The sequence below is a fragment of the Vombatus ursinus genome, unplaced genomic scaffold (genome assembly GCF_900497805.2).
Source record: "Vombatus ursinus unplaced genomic scaffold, bare-nosed wombat genome assembly UNPS02004677.1, whole genome shotgun sequence".
Taxonomy (NCBI): domain Eukaryota; kingdom Metazoa; phylum Chordata; class Mammalia; order Diprotodontia; family Vombatidae; genus Vombatus; species Vombatus ursinus.
Genome location: NW_020944455.1, coordinates 1,557,127 through 1,571,934, shown reverse-complemented (window position 1 = coordinate 1,571,934; position 14,808 = coordinate 1,557,127). Strand labels below are relative to the sequence as shown.

At 41.5% G+C, this 14,808-nt stretch overlaps 1 protein-coding gene across 1 annotated transcript in view; it reads right to left on the bottom strand.

Annotated features, from left to right (window-relative positions):
* COL4A5 (collagen type IV alpha 5 chain) overlaps nucleotides 1–14,808 on the bottom strand; it is a 202,363-nt gene that overhangs the window by 41,867 nt on the left and 145,688 nt on the right. Inside the window, exons 37-41 of the mRNA XM_027839100.1 lie at nucleotides 11,354–11,480; nucleotides 5,774–5,854; nucleotides 5,054–5,152; nucleotides 4,420–4,470; nucleotides 2,723–2,908 (exon numbers count right to left, since the gene is read on the bottom strand). Of these exons, the coding sequence (XP_027694901.1) occupies nucleotides 2,723–2,908; nucleotides 4,420–4,470; nucleotides 5,054–5,152; nucleotides 5,774–5,854; nucleotides 11,354–11,480 (544 nt within the window). The remainder of the gene's footprint in view (nucleotides 1–2,722; nucleotides 2,909–4,419; nucleotides 4,471–5,053; nucleotides 5,153–5,773; nucleotides 5,855–11,353; nucleotides 11,481–14,808) is intronic.

Below are 14,808 nucleotides of genomic sequence, written 5' to 3'. Positions count from 1 at the left end.
TAAGTGACTTGCCCAGGGTCACACAGCCATTACTGGAGGCAGGATTTGAAAGTAGGCTTTCCCAACTCTCAGGCCAACTCTCTAATCACTATGGCACACTGCTTCTCAAATGCTTGTTGATTGATTGATTGCAAAATCTTGAGTAGGAGACTCTATATTGGGGAAAACCTACACAAAATCCAAGTACAGATTCTAATATATCTGTAGTTTCCAACAGAAAAAAAGTGTGGGATAAGAAAAAAAAATTGGTTATTAAACAGTCCAATTACTTCTGCATTCACAAGTCTCTCCTTCTTGATGTTTTTGGCCAACAATTAGCTTCAGCATCTCCCAAAGGAATGCAGAATGATGTTTTCCTGCTACAGATCTATGACAAAGAAAGTCACAGATAACTGGACACTGATTCTGCTTGTTAGCAAAATTGGAAAGGAATGCTAAATTGACTTTCCTAATTAAGTGACTTCTCACTGTTGGTTGGAGACACTGGGTATTGTAATTTACTAATATCTTACAATTTTCAGACAAAATATGAGAACTGATTTGGCATATTATATTCCTGATTGTATACATTAATATATTTGCCAATTTTAAGCATTTATGTGTACACATACATATATGCTCGAGCACTGTTTCTGACATATTCTGGCTGTGTGACCCTGAGCAAGTCGTTAAACCTCTCAGTGTCCTAGGCAACTCTCTGACACTGTAAGTTACAGGGTAGGTACCCATCTCCATTGATAGAAGGAGCTCCCTAGCTAGGAACTCCCTCTACTAATTAAATCACAGGTCTAGTTTGAAAAAAAAATTTACATCTACACGAAGGACAACATGGTATAGTGGATGAAGAGTTGGCCCTGGAGTTGGGAAGACCTGCGCAAGTGACTTAACCTCTCAGTGCCCCAAAAGGAGGTGTAGAGTTACACTGGTGGAGGGAGCTTCCTATCCCCATGAAATCATGGTCCAAGTCAACATCATGGTCCACGGACCATGAAATGCTGGTCCAAAATCAATACATATGCACATGCATAGATGGATATAATTTCAAACGATAAAAAGCAATTACTTGAGCGTTAAGGGGCTAACCTGCAGGACCCAGAAAGGATTGAGCTCGTCAAGGTCCGATGTGATCGTTGCAAAATGGGAAGAGGACACAGACGCTGCTAGAAATAGCAATCAGCTCCAATATTCCATGGAGCCTTTCACTAAAGAGTTAGATCACGACTGCTGTATTCTGCAAACTTATGACACTCTAGAGATCTTTTCACCAACCAAGCCATCACTTCCCAACAGCACACACTGGTGTGTTTTGACAGACAGGAAGTCGTTTTCATAATAATCATTACTCTAAGCTCCTACTAAGACAATCAGGCTTAAAATTCCTGAGTGGAGTTCACAGAAAACATGCAAAAGTTGAGAAAAGCTCATTTCTCTTATTTATTTATTTCTCATGACTGTAGTAAAATCAGAAATTTAGCTGGGTGCTTTTTTGTTGGTTGACTTGTTTATAACTAATGGCAACATTTCCACTGTAAGCTAACTAATTTCACCATTCCTGGAATAAAATAGCAGTGTTACTCCAAACAGCAAAGTGATAAGGGTTGGCTTCTCCCTCCCCCCCTCAAATTAGTCCTTGTTTAACAAGGGCGCAATCCCATTTTTCCCCCTGAGAAAGAACATGGCTGAACAACCCATCACTGGGGCTGCTCACCCCCCTCCAGAAACATTCACATCACAGCAGAGACAGCCAGCTAGTGAATAGGTGCTCTGAACATAGCCTGTGATCCCAGTGAATTCGAGTCTGTCACAAAGATCTCAGCAAAATTAACTACGATATTAGTGAACACACTATTAGCATGAATTAAATGGCATTTGGAAGCAAAAATCCAGAGACTTTCAAGTCCTAGGAAACGAGGGGCCAATTATTTTGTTGCTTTCATTGGAGATTTCACTTGCTTTTTAATCAATGAGAGCCAAGTTTTTAATTACCAGAAATATAAAAATGGAAAATGGAGTCTCAAAAAGCTGTCGATAAAAGACCACCAGTGAGTGCCTGGGCTCAGCAATATTAACCCTGGATGAAAATGAGATTTTCCAGAATTAGTAAATGGAACTACCCCACACAGACACTGAATGAAAAGGTGAACATTGGATGCAGAATTGACTCTGCGGGAACAGTGTTAACGTAAGAAAGATGAGATCCAGACGTGAGCTTGGGCTGAGGAGCTCACTATCCAATTTGATCATGCTGGGATGCTGAAGAGAAATTTGATTGTCCTGTTCCTAGGAAAGATGAAATCTGTTTATTGTGCCAATGACATTGAATCATGCAGCCAACTTTGGAGACATTTTTTTTGTCCAGTCCAAAAAAGTAGATTGGGTGCCCATGAAAATTATTTCTGGGATATTATAGTTCTGCCTGCACTGCAACATGGCCACAGGATTTTGCTGCCAGGTTATCAGCAGAGCTTTTCCTTCAACAAAGAGACTAATATGTCAGTTACTGAGTTTTACTTCCACTCTAAGTAAATGAGGATGACATCCATTATCAAGTGGAATTGGTGGATGCCATGGAAATCAATGGAGCTGGGCATAAACCAAGCTGTTTACTTGGAACACAGCCCTAAGTTACAAATTTCGTCTAGCTCTAAACACTAAATAACCTACCAGCAAGACAAAATAATAGACAATAATAAGACCATTTCCCTAATGCTCCCATATGTACCTGGTCTCCCAGGATGACCTCGAGGCCCACGGTTCCCTTTGGGACCTTCTCGATTTTGACCTGGAGAGCCAGGAAAACCTGGAGGCCCTCGTATGCCAGGGAAGCCAGGAAAGCCCTGTTCACCTTTTGGGCCTTGAGGGCCAGGCTTTCCTGGAGTGCCTGGTGAACCTTCATCACCCTTCTCACCTTTGAAAATAAAAGAACAAGATTATAGTGCAAATTACAACTACAGAGTTAGAAATTATTACAGGTGCAAAATATTCATAATCAATAAGTTGGCACTTTGGGGATTTTATCAGCATTCCTGGATTTCATATCCACCTGACCCCATAACCCATTCTCTCACAGAGTCATAAGATTCAGACCTAGAAAGGACCTCAGTGGCCAACTAGGCCAACCAATGCTTCCACCCCCCAACAACATACCCAACATGTGCATGAACACCTCCTGGGAGGAAGAACCTAACACTTTCAGAGGCAGTCCATCCCTCCTTTGGATAACTCAGAATGCTAGCAAGGTTTTCCTGACAACAAGCTTATGTTAGACCCTTCCTCTCCCCACTGCTGCTGGTTCTGCCCTCCGGGCCAAAAAGGACAAGTCTAATCCCTTCTCTGTATAACAACCCTTCAGATATTTGAAGCCTGCTGTTTTGCTCTTCCCGAAGCTTCTCTTCTCTAGGCTAGATACCCCCATTCCTTCGACTGATCCTCACATGACATGAACTCAGGGCCTTTCACCAGAGAAGGTCATTCTCCTCTGGATACTCTCCAGTTTCTCAACGTCCTTCCTAAATGGTCTGAACATAATACTCAAAATTTGGCCTGGTCAAGGCATAAAACTATGAGACTATCACCTCCTTACTCCTGGAAGCCAGGTCTCTCTTAGCAGCCCAAGATCCCATTAGATTTAACAACAACAACAATAATAACCACACATGCAACTTGAATCTGTCATCTCTCTCTCAAGAGATGGGCAGCATGCTTCATTATTAGTCTCTGGGAATTATGAGGTTCTACTTCACACTCATTTTGGCAAAAAATGACAAATGTTGGAGGGGCTGTGGAAAAACAGGCTCATTAATGCACTGTTGGTAGACCTGTCAATTGGTACAGCTAGTCACTCTGGAAAGCAATTCGGAGCTATACCCCAAAAGTGACTTGATTCTGCTTACCCTTTGGCCCAATAATACCACTACTAAGTCTACATCCCAGAGATCAAAGAAAAAAGAAAGGATCCTTATGTATAAAAATATTTTAGCAGCTCTTTCTGTTGTTTCAAAGAACTATAAACTAAGAGAATGCCCACCATTTTGAGAATGGCTGAACAAATCATGGCATATGAATGCAATGGAATACTATTGTGCCATAAGAAATTATAAAAGGCATGGTTTTAGAGAAGCCTGAAAAGATTGGTAAGAACTGACAGAGAATGAAGTGAGCAGAACCAAGAGAACAACAACACTGTAAAGACAAACAGCTTTGGAAGACTTAATAATTCTGATCAATGCAATTTAATTCTTGAGAGTTTCCCAGCCCTCCTGGCCCAATTTCAGTGGTAAAATGTTGGTCCACGGAGTTGGTCCACCTTCTTTCCCCCAACTGTCCCCTGCCCCAAGGTTACAACAACCAGTTCTTCCCTGTTGACAAGAATCAGATCTAGAAGAGAATTTCTCCCAGTTGCTCCAATTTCAACCTTACCAGGAAATCCTGGGATTCCTGGAGGTCCTGGGAATCCAAATCCTGGTTGACCTGCCATGACACAACAACACACACACCCCCAGCCCAAAGGATTAATGACACGACTCAGAACAACTGATTTTGAGATTATTTTACATTTCAACCCACAATGAATTCCCTATTTAAATCCTAAAGTGACAGGAGCACTCCTCTGACAAAAACATTCCTCTTGTACCCAGTATTACATATATATATATATATATATATATATATATATATATATATATACACACACACAGTATTACATATATACATATATGACATTGGACATAATCAGCTTTGACAGAAAAGCTTGGTCATGGTGACTATTGACGCTCTGAACTACCTGACTGAGGTAAAAAGATCTGGAAAGTTTTATATCATGGAAAGAAGATAGTTTGATGGACAAAAGTGAGACATAATTCCATAAATGGAGTAGAAGATGAATAAGCAAGGAAATAACATCAAAGGGGGGGGTACATGGAGACTTTAGCATGGTTGATTTCAGCAAGGCAGAGGGAGGCAAGGGAGTAAAAAGAGGTGGAAAGATATGGTATGTTTGCAAGGAAAAAGTTATAAAGGTGAATAGGAGATTGGTACAGAGAAAATACCTTACCTGGTTCACCCTTCTGTCCAGCTGGCCCAGGAATCCCATCTTGACCAGGTTTCCCTTTCTCTCCTGGAGATCCTGGGGAACCAGGATGGCCCTGACTGCCTATAGAACAAGACCCAAATGTTATAAGTTACAAAAGAAATAAGCAATAAGCTTTCCAATAAGCAATCCCCTGTCTTCCCACAGCCCCCCTCTTATCATATAACCTTTGATTCTCATCACCTAAAGTAACAAAGTCACATAAAATTTCTCCCCAAAATCATCTTTGAAAATAAAATTGTCCCAAATATCAAGGGACCAAATCAGAGAATGCTATCCTGAGTCTTTAATTTTGAGGCTGGCTCTGGGATATGTGTGTGGGGAGGGGAAGGTGGGGGAAAACTGTAAGGGGACTGATTTGCTCGAGCCAGATTCTGCAGGTGGGGAACCCTAAGGCCCAAAGAAAGGGAGAACCCTTTGCTAGCAGCTGTCAAACAGCCAATCCTGGGCCATCCTTTCAGAAACTCAGCTACAGAATGGCTGCCAATTGTGCTCCAAAGATAATCATCCATAATAGTAATAGTCTGAAATAGCTTTGTGAGAGAGTACACTCTGTAGCTAGAACAAGAACTTGGTAACTGGTCACTTTGCCTCTACCTCTTGAAAAGTCATATCCCATGGAGGAACTGGGCGTACCCAAAGGGAAATTCAATCTCTGTAATTATGACATAACATCATACTTACCTACAGGACCAGACTGTCCTGGGATACCAGGGTTACCAGGTGGGCCATCCAGACCTTTGGGTCCAGGAAGGCCTGTAGTACCTGTGGAAAAGAGCCTGAATTGAAAAGCAGAAGAAAAACAGTATTGCTTTGAGAGTTATGATCCAGAATTAAAGTTTACAGAGTTGGTATAGAAACACAATGAAGGAAAGAAAGGATACACATAAGGTGTTGGTGCTCATTGGGCATAGTTTTAATTGTTCGGGGGATGATTTAAGATCACAAATTCATTTGTTAGCACTGTGACATTCATAAACAAAGCAAACAATTCTTAACACCGCTGCATACCAGGCTTGAATCCATTTGCTCTGAAATACAGGAATTAGAAAAATAGATTTAGAAACTAGGCAGGCTGTCAATACAAATAACTCAGCCTACTGGGTGCCTTCAGTGTGCTAGGTTCAAGCAGATGTGTTTCCAAAGTACATTGTCTCCTTTATTACTGGATCTAGTGCGTGGCAAGCACATCCTAAAGGGAGTCAGGCCATCTTGGTTAAAAGGAAAGGTGCTAGAGAAGATTGCTGCTCTGCTTCCTTCTCTCTAGCCCAATGGTAGAAGAACAACAAAAAACCAGCAGAAAGGTCACATCTTTCAGAGGATCCCCACCCATCTGGCAAACAAAATGCTTGCTTTTCCACTACCATGACTTATGGTAGAGGTGTTGAAAGAAGGGGCCAGGTGGTCCAAATCTCTAAATGACAGTGTTAGCTGCTTTAATGTATTCAAGCATGTCAGCCCCCTAGAAGGTATTTCTGGCTTATGTACTGTCAAAATGGCTCATGGTACATCTTTAATACCACTAAAAGTATATCTCTAAAGCCAAAAAATTAGCATTGTTTGCAGGTGTAAAACAAGGATGTCCCCTCTTTCTCTATTAGTTGACAAAGTTCTAGAAATGCTAGCTATAACCATAAGAAAAATGAGAAAAATTAATGGAATAGAAATCAGCAAAAAAGAGGCAAAATAGCCCTATTTTCAGATAGGATGGTTGACTTAGAAAACCCTAGAGAATCAGCAAAGGAACTAACAAGAAGATTGATAGTTTTAGTAAAGTAGTAGCATACAAAATAAATCCACAAAAATCATCAGCATTTCTTTACAGTGCTAACAAAGACCAAGAGAAAACAATAGAAAGAAAAATTCCATTTGAAATAATTACAAATTTCACAAGATATATAAGAATTAACCTATCAAGACACTCACATAACTTGTATAAGTACAGTTTTCCAAGAATTCTTTATCAATATAAGGATAAGACAGGAGTAGAACTGTGATTTCACTGGTATGGAAAACTCCCTGATGAGGAAATTCTCTTTACCGATACAGGTCAGCACCTTCTCTGTGTTGTACAGTCTTAGAGAATTCCCTTAGAGCAGTGAAAGGTTAAGTGACTTGCCCAGGGTCATAGAGTACATATCAGAGGTAAGACTTGAACCCAGGTCTTTCTAGCTTCAAAGTTCTCTATCCATTATACAGTGCTGCCTCTCTACAGATATAAAGGAAGATAAATATTTGGAGAAATAGTCATTGTTTGTGACTGGGTTGTGCCAATTTAGTACACATGATAGTATGACCTAAATTAATTTACAGATTTAGTACTGTATAAAACTATCAAGAAGACACCTTATAGAACCAGACAAAATGATAACAAAATCCTTTGGAGGAACAAAAATCTAGAATCTCTAGGGAAATGATTTTAAAAAGCAGAAGTAAAGAGGGCTGAGCATTACCAGATCACAAATTGTATTATAATGGAATAATTACCAAAGCTATTCAGTACTGCTTTAAAAGTAGAAAAGTAGATCAGTGGAATAGACTAGATGTGTGAGACTCAGAAACCACTGAATATAACAGTACAATGTATAATAAATCCAAGGACACAAACTAATCAGGGAAAGATTTCCTGTTTGACAAAGACTACTTGGGAAACTAGAAAGCAATTGGAAGAAATTAGGTTCAGACCATTTCTAATAAACATAAAAGACCGTATCATCAAAAACAACACCCCTACCCTCCAAAAATATAACTAGAGAATGAAAGGAGGTATCTTACACAATTACGGATGGGGGGAGAATTCATAACCAAACAAGGAATAAAAGTGATCATTGATAAACCAGTCAATTTTGAATGCATAAAATATAAAAGCTTTTGCATGAATGAAATCAATGCAGCTAAAATAAAAAGAGAAATTGTCAAGTAGGAAAAAAAATTGTTGCTGTTTGTTGTTCAGTCGTTTCAGTCATGTTCGAGTCTTTGTGACTCCATTTTGGGAATTTTCTTGGCAAAGATCCTGGAGTGGTTTGCTATTTCCTTCTCCATCTCATTTTATGCATGAGAAAATTGAGGCCAACAGAGTGAAGTGACTTGTCCAGGGTCACACAGCTAATAAGTATCTAAGGCCAGATTTGAACTTAGGAAGATGAGTCTTCCTGACTCCAGGCCCAGCACTCTATCCACTGCAGTGCCACCTAGCTGCCCCAAGGGGGAAGAGGGAAATTTTGCATCAAGTATTTCTGATAATATCAAAATCTATTATCCATACAACATAGACAATTGGCACAAATTTACAAGACAACTGTGTGATCATGGACAAGTCAGTTAACTTCCCCAAGTTTTAGGCAACACTTTAAGACTCTGAGTTACAGATAAGTTGATGATGTGCAATGAGAGTTTACCATCTAATGAAATAACAGGTATGGAAAAATATACATGCACATATATGTATTCCTCACATTTGTTGTTTCTTTTCTTGCCCATATGAGAGGAATAGAGAACTGTCCTCAGAGTCAGGGAAACCTGGATCAAGTCCTATCTCTGACATATACTGGTTATGTTACCCTGGGCAAGCCACTTAACTTCTCAGTGTCTCAAGCAACTCCACTACAAGCTGCAGAACAGTGTTGTGTTGATTGAGGGACTTTTCTTACCAGGACTTCCCTATAGAAATGAAATCACAAGTCTAGAACAAATATCCTTGACATATGATTTCCAGACTTATGGTTTCATTAATATCTGTACATACACAGTATGTATGCATATTTGTCTTCCCACAGCTTCTCCAACATTGATCTGTTTTTTTCTAATTTGTTAGGTGCAAGTGAAAACTTAAAATTATTTTAATTTGTGTTTAATTATTAGTGGTTTGGAGCATTTTATGTGGGTATTAATAGTTTGCTTTTCTTCTTTTGAGAAATGCTGGTCATATCCTTTGACCATTACCTTTTGAGGAATAGCCTTAGGAGGGAGGGAAGGAGGGAAGGAGGGAGGGAGGGAGGGAGAGAGGGAGAGAGGTTTTATTGTACATGCATGCATGTGCACGCACACATACACACATGTGCATGCACACACACACACGTGCACACACATACACATGCACGCACACACATACACACGCGCGTGCACACACACACACACACATGTGCGCGCGCGCACACACACACACACTATGTCCCAAAAGTCTTAATGCAGTTTAAAGTTCTTATTATTTGAGTTTATTAAGCTTCTATACTAAGATTTTCGAGATACTCAGTATATTGAACTGATCTTATAAATATCTGTAAAGACTCAATCACTCTAAAACCATAGTGGTCAGAGGATATGAGCAAAGAGTCTTCAAAAGAAGAAAAGCAAACTATTGACAGTCATATGAAAAATACTACAAATCACTAGTAATAAGGTAAACACAAGTTAAAATAATTCTGAATTTTTACTCATACCCATAAAATTGTAAAAGGTGGAAAAAAGCAGAAATAGTCAACATTGGAGAGGTCATGGAAATACTGGCATGTGAATACACTGTTGGTGTAGCTGTAAACTGATCCAACCATTTTGGAAAACAATTTGGAATTATGGGAAAAAACCACTAAACTGTCACTAAAAGTCACTAAACTTTGACCTAGTGATCCCACTACTGGACATACATAGTAAGATGGGCCCTTAAATACCAAAATATTTGGAACAGACTTTTTGTGGTGGCCAAAAGTTGGAAACAACTCACTAGTAAAAGATGAAAAAAGTTGGAAACTGGAGTTTGTGAAGGTAAAAGGATATTTTTGCTTTGTGAGAAATGCCAAGAAAGTTGCTTGGGGCCCTGGGAGGTTAGGTGTCCAGCAATTCTCTAAAACCAAGAGTTACAGAACAACTGAGCTACATTGGTAGAGGGATTACCATACTGGGAGTTCCTCATACCAATGAAATCACAGCTTCAGTCTAGAAAACAAAACCAAAAAAAAATAGCAAATATGAGGAATTCAGAGAAACATAAGAAGACTGGCATGAACTGATGTAAGCAGCCTCAGTAGAACCAAGAGGACAACACACATAGAGACTCCAATTATACCAGTGGAAATAATAATGAGTTAACATTTATTAAGCACCTTCTATGTGCCAGGCACTGCGCTAAGTACTTTACAAATATTATCTCATTTGATCCTCTCAATAACTGTGGGAAGGAGGTACTATTATGATACCCATTTCATAGATGAGGAAACTGAGACAGAGGTGAAACAACTTGCTCAGGGTCACACAGCTAGGAAGTATCCAAGGCTGTATTTGAACTCAGGTCTTCCTGACCCCAGTACCAGCAACCCATCCACTGGGACACCTACTGCGCCAGACTCCCTTTTGGTGGTCTATATATCAGTAACAAATCTCAGTCTGAGAGAATGGATGATGAAACATGCTTCTGTTCTCTCAATGGACAGGCAGAGGAGTGGAGAAGCCAAATGGTCCTTATACTGTCAGTGAGTTCTGCTTAACTGCTCTTCTTTGTTACAACAGAGGGTTCAAAGTGAAGGGAGATACACTGAGAAATGATTAGAGGGTAAAAAAAAAGGTACATACTAAGTCTTTTTTCTTCTTTCCCCACGAAATCAGATTCAAAAGTTAAGGGACTCGTTTATTGTCAGTACCAGGAAAGTCAGAGAAATGTGTTTCAGAGTCAATACCTCAGTGATGGTCCAGGCAGCCATACTACTGGGTGAGTGAGGCAGCCAGTGCTGAACACAGCCAGCATGAAGGGAGCCGATAATAAGATAACTCAGTCTCAGTTCTTTTACCCGAGTCACTCAACCGTTTGTTAGCTGAATGAACCGGGCCGCCATTGTGCCATCACCACCCATTGGGTTCCTATGTACAGGTGGCAAACTTTCCAAGGGAACCAGAAGCAGGACAGGGCTCAGCTGTGAATATTATCACCTATGAAAATAGTCAGGCTCCTTAATTGGCCTGCAGCTAGCAGTCCAAATTGGAAAGTGGTATAAACCAACTGTCTCGCAGGTCTCAGAATCTTCCCCTGCTGAGCTGCTGGGGCCCTTCTCCATTCTGCAAGAAATGCAGCTCAGAAAAAAAAAGGAAGGGGAATGGCCAACACAAAGTCGATATCAGATCTGGGGGTCGGATCCAAGCACCAGGCAAATAAAACAGATTATCTCTTTCTCTTGACTTTGCCCGAGAGCCAGCAGTGAGAGGCAGGGGAAAAGAGGAAGAAACGGAAGAAACCTGGGCTGCTCAAAAATTAGAATTAAAAGAGAAAAATGTTACCTGGCCATCCGGGCAAGCCTGGCTGTCCTTTTACCCCAGGGCTCCCTGGAGCACCAGGCAAACCAATATCTCCCAGGGCACCTTGAGTGCCAGGAGTACCTGGGTACCCAGGCAGGCCAGGATCACCCTGGAAATATAAACAGAAAGACATAACAGTAGCATTGCTTACATTTTCCAGAGTCTTAGCACATGATAATGCGATCCTTCCTTGGCAGGGTAGCCTGTCTCCCCAGATGGCTCTACCATACAAAGACACATGTTTTCTGATGTTGTATTCTGCTTTATCCTCCCTCATTCAGATACTGTTTAAAAGCCGATCCAGATATCACCAATCCTTCAAAAGCCCACCTTGAGCCCCATCCCCTTCAGGAACTCTTACTTGACAAATGTGGCTCACCCCAAGTCTCCCTCTCCCTTTCCTGACGGATGCTATCCCTACACCACGTTCTGGGAGCTAATTAGGCTGCCTAGTTCCATCTTCTAATTGCTTCATGTATGTAAGTCTCGTCTGCCCAAACTAGACCATAAACTTCTTGTGGTCAGGGACCAAAGCGAGTTTCCTTTGTATCTCTCTCCATGCTGGACGGCATGAGAAATGCTTAGTGAATACTTGTTGGCTTCAAGTCTCCATAGATCAGCTTGGAATAAATCATCTGATAATTCTTGTTACTAAGGAAACAATCCAATTTAGGTACCCGAGTACACGGCAGAAGAGAAAATTGGGACATATCACTAGCAGATTATACTCGGTAATGGGACATTGAAATGTAGAGATTCAACCTCTCATTTTGGCCATTCTAATTTCCATAAGCCCTCGTTCTCTCCCCCCCCCATCCCCACCCCCACGAATGCCAACCAACCCCAAACAAAATCAAGCATCTATTTTTCATACCAGGGTTTTGAAGAGGAATCAAAATTCCGTGGCTTGCATTTTCATCTTTTCTTACCATTGTCCATGTTGCTAAGGCACACGGAGCTGAGAGGTCATGAAAATCCCAAGGGATGTGCGTCCTGACCCAGTCACACTCGAGTCACATGCTAAGAATTCTGCTCTTGACTCAGTGGGCCCAAGGGCAGGACTTTACATATAACCCTGTACATTTTCAACTTCTTTGATACAGCACAGTGTTCTAGGCTGCTGAGCTTTTTCTGGAGGCTGAGTCAGTCATCTAAGAGATCAGTAATCTACATGATGACCAGCACCTACAGCCTCCCCCTATATGCTGTCTCCCCCAAGTAGAAGGTGAGATCCTTGGGAACAGGGACTGATCTGCCTTCCTATTTGGATTCCAGGGTGCAGGATAGTGTTTGGTATACAGTAAGTACTTAATAAATGTTTCATTCACTTTTTCATTCATTCAGTAGGCTGTCATGGATAAAAAATATCAAACTGAAAAAGTCCAATCAGAGGCAATGGTGCTCTGGTGAAGGAAATACTGAGCCAGGAGACCTAACAAGTCACCTCCCCTCCCTGGGCCTCAGTTTCCTCATCTGTAAAATCACTAGATGGTCTCTGAGATCCTTTCCAGTCATAGATTTATGATGCTATGTATAACAACAACAACAATAACAAAAACAACATTTTTATAGTACTTACTATGTGCCAGGTACTGTGCTAAGTGCTTTACAATGCTTATCTCATTTGATCCTCACAACAACCCTGGAGGAAGGTGCTATTATTATCCCCCATTTTTTTACAGCTGAGGAAACTGAGGCAAACAGGGCAAAGTGACTTGTCCAGGGTCACACAGCTAGGAGTGTCTGAGGCTGGATTTGAACTCAGGTCTTTCTGATTCCAGGTCCAGCGCTTTATCCACTGGGCCATGTAGCTGCCCTTCAGCTCCCTAGACCTATACAAAACAAGAGGCTTGGATTCTTTTTTTGTTTTCATTTCCCTAGGCCTACACTAAACAAGGGGCTTGGATCTGACAGCTTTTAAGGTGCCTTCTAGCTCTAAATCTAGGCTCCCATGATTCTTTGCTCATTTACTCCCCCAGATGCACCTGGCTTGGTATGACTGGCTCCTGCCAATGACCATTGTGTTTTGCAAAGATAACTACAAAACAGCTGTTTAATCATCCATTGGAGAACATTTCTGGGGACTGATGTAAAGTTTGCTGGGAAAATCTGCACACTCTCCTTTGTTCACCTTTTTGAAAATTGCTCCAACACTCTGCTGTCTCCTTTCTCATTTTGCCCCACTTCCACAAAGCTCCCTGACTGTTGGGTCAGCAATCAGCCCTCTGGATTCTTTCAGGGGCCTGGAATGCAGGTGACCTAAACTCATTTAATGCAATTCCACTATCTCCTCGCCCAGCCTGGACTTCAATTGCCTCTTAGCTGAGTCTGTTCTGCTATCTGCAATCTGAACATCATTCTCCTTACGGAGGAGAAGGGAACAAAAGGGCCGAGTTGTTCTGTTTTTCTTTGTTCTCTGGCTAAAAGCAGCTCTGTGGCAGAGGACACGGCTGGACTTATCCCACCTCAGATACTAGCTTGTGGCCCTGGGCAAGTGTCCTGCCCTCCAGTCTCATACCTTCCCCTGCTTTTTGGACATACTGAACTGGGTGTTTTCTGAAACTCAGCATTCCCCAAACTGAACTCATTATCTTTCCCCCCTCCCCGCCCCCAAAGCTTTCCCTCTGAATAAAAATGATAATGCGCTAACTAGCATTTATATAGCTTCTACCATGTGCTAAGTACTGTATTAAGTGCTTTACAAATTATTAGCTCATTTGATCATTATGATAAAGCTGCATTGTTGCTATTGAGTTGTTTCAGTGGTGTCCAACTCTTTGGGACCCCATTTGGGGTTTTCTTGGCAGAGATAATGGAGTGGTTTGTGATTTCTTTCTCCAGCTCATTTTGTAGATGAGGAAACTGAGGCAAACAGGGTGAAGTGACTTGCCCAGGGTCACCCAGCTAGTAAATGTCTGAGGCTGGATTTGAACTCAGGTCCGCCTGACACCAGGGCCTGGCACGCTATCCACTGAGCCACCTAGCTGCCCTGATAATACTGGGATGTAGATACTATTATCATCCCCATTTTTACAACTGAGGAAACTGAGACAGAGAGTGGTTAAGTTACTTGCCTGAGTTCACACAGCTAGTAAGTGTATGAGGCAAGATTTGCACTCAGGTCTTTGTCACTCCAGACCCAGCATTTTATCTCTCACTGTGACTCCCAGCAAACTTCCAAACTTCCCTATTACTGTCACCCAGTCACCTAGGCTCGCAATCTAGGTGTTATCATTGACTCCTCACTCTCTTTCACCCCCATATACAATTTGTGTCAAGTTCTCTCAATTTTATCTTCTTAATCTCTCTCAGATATGCCCCCTTTTCTCCTCTGACACTGCCCCCACCCTGGTGCAGCCCCTCGTCACTTCCCACCTGGACCATTCCAGGAGCTGCTGGTGGGGCTGCCTGCCACAAGGCTCTCCCCACTACTGCAG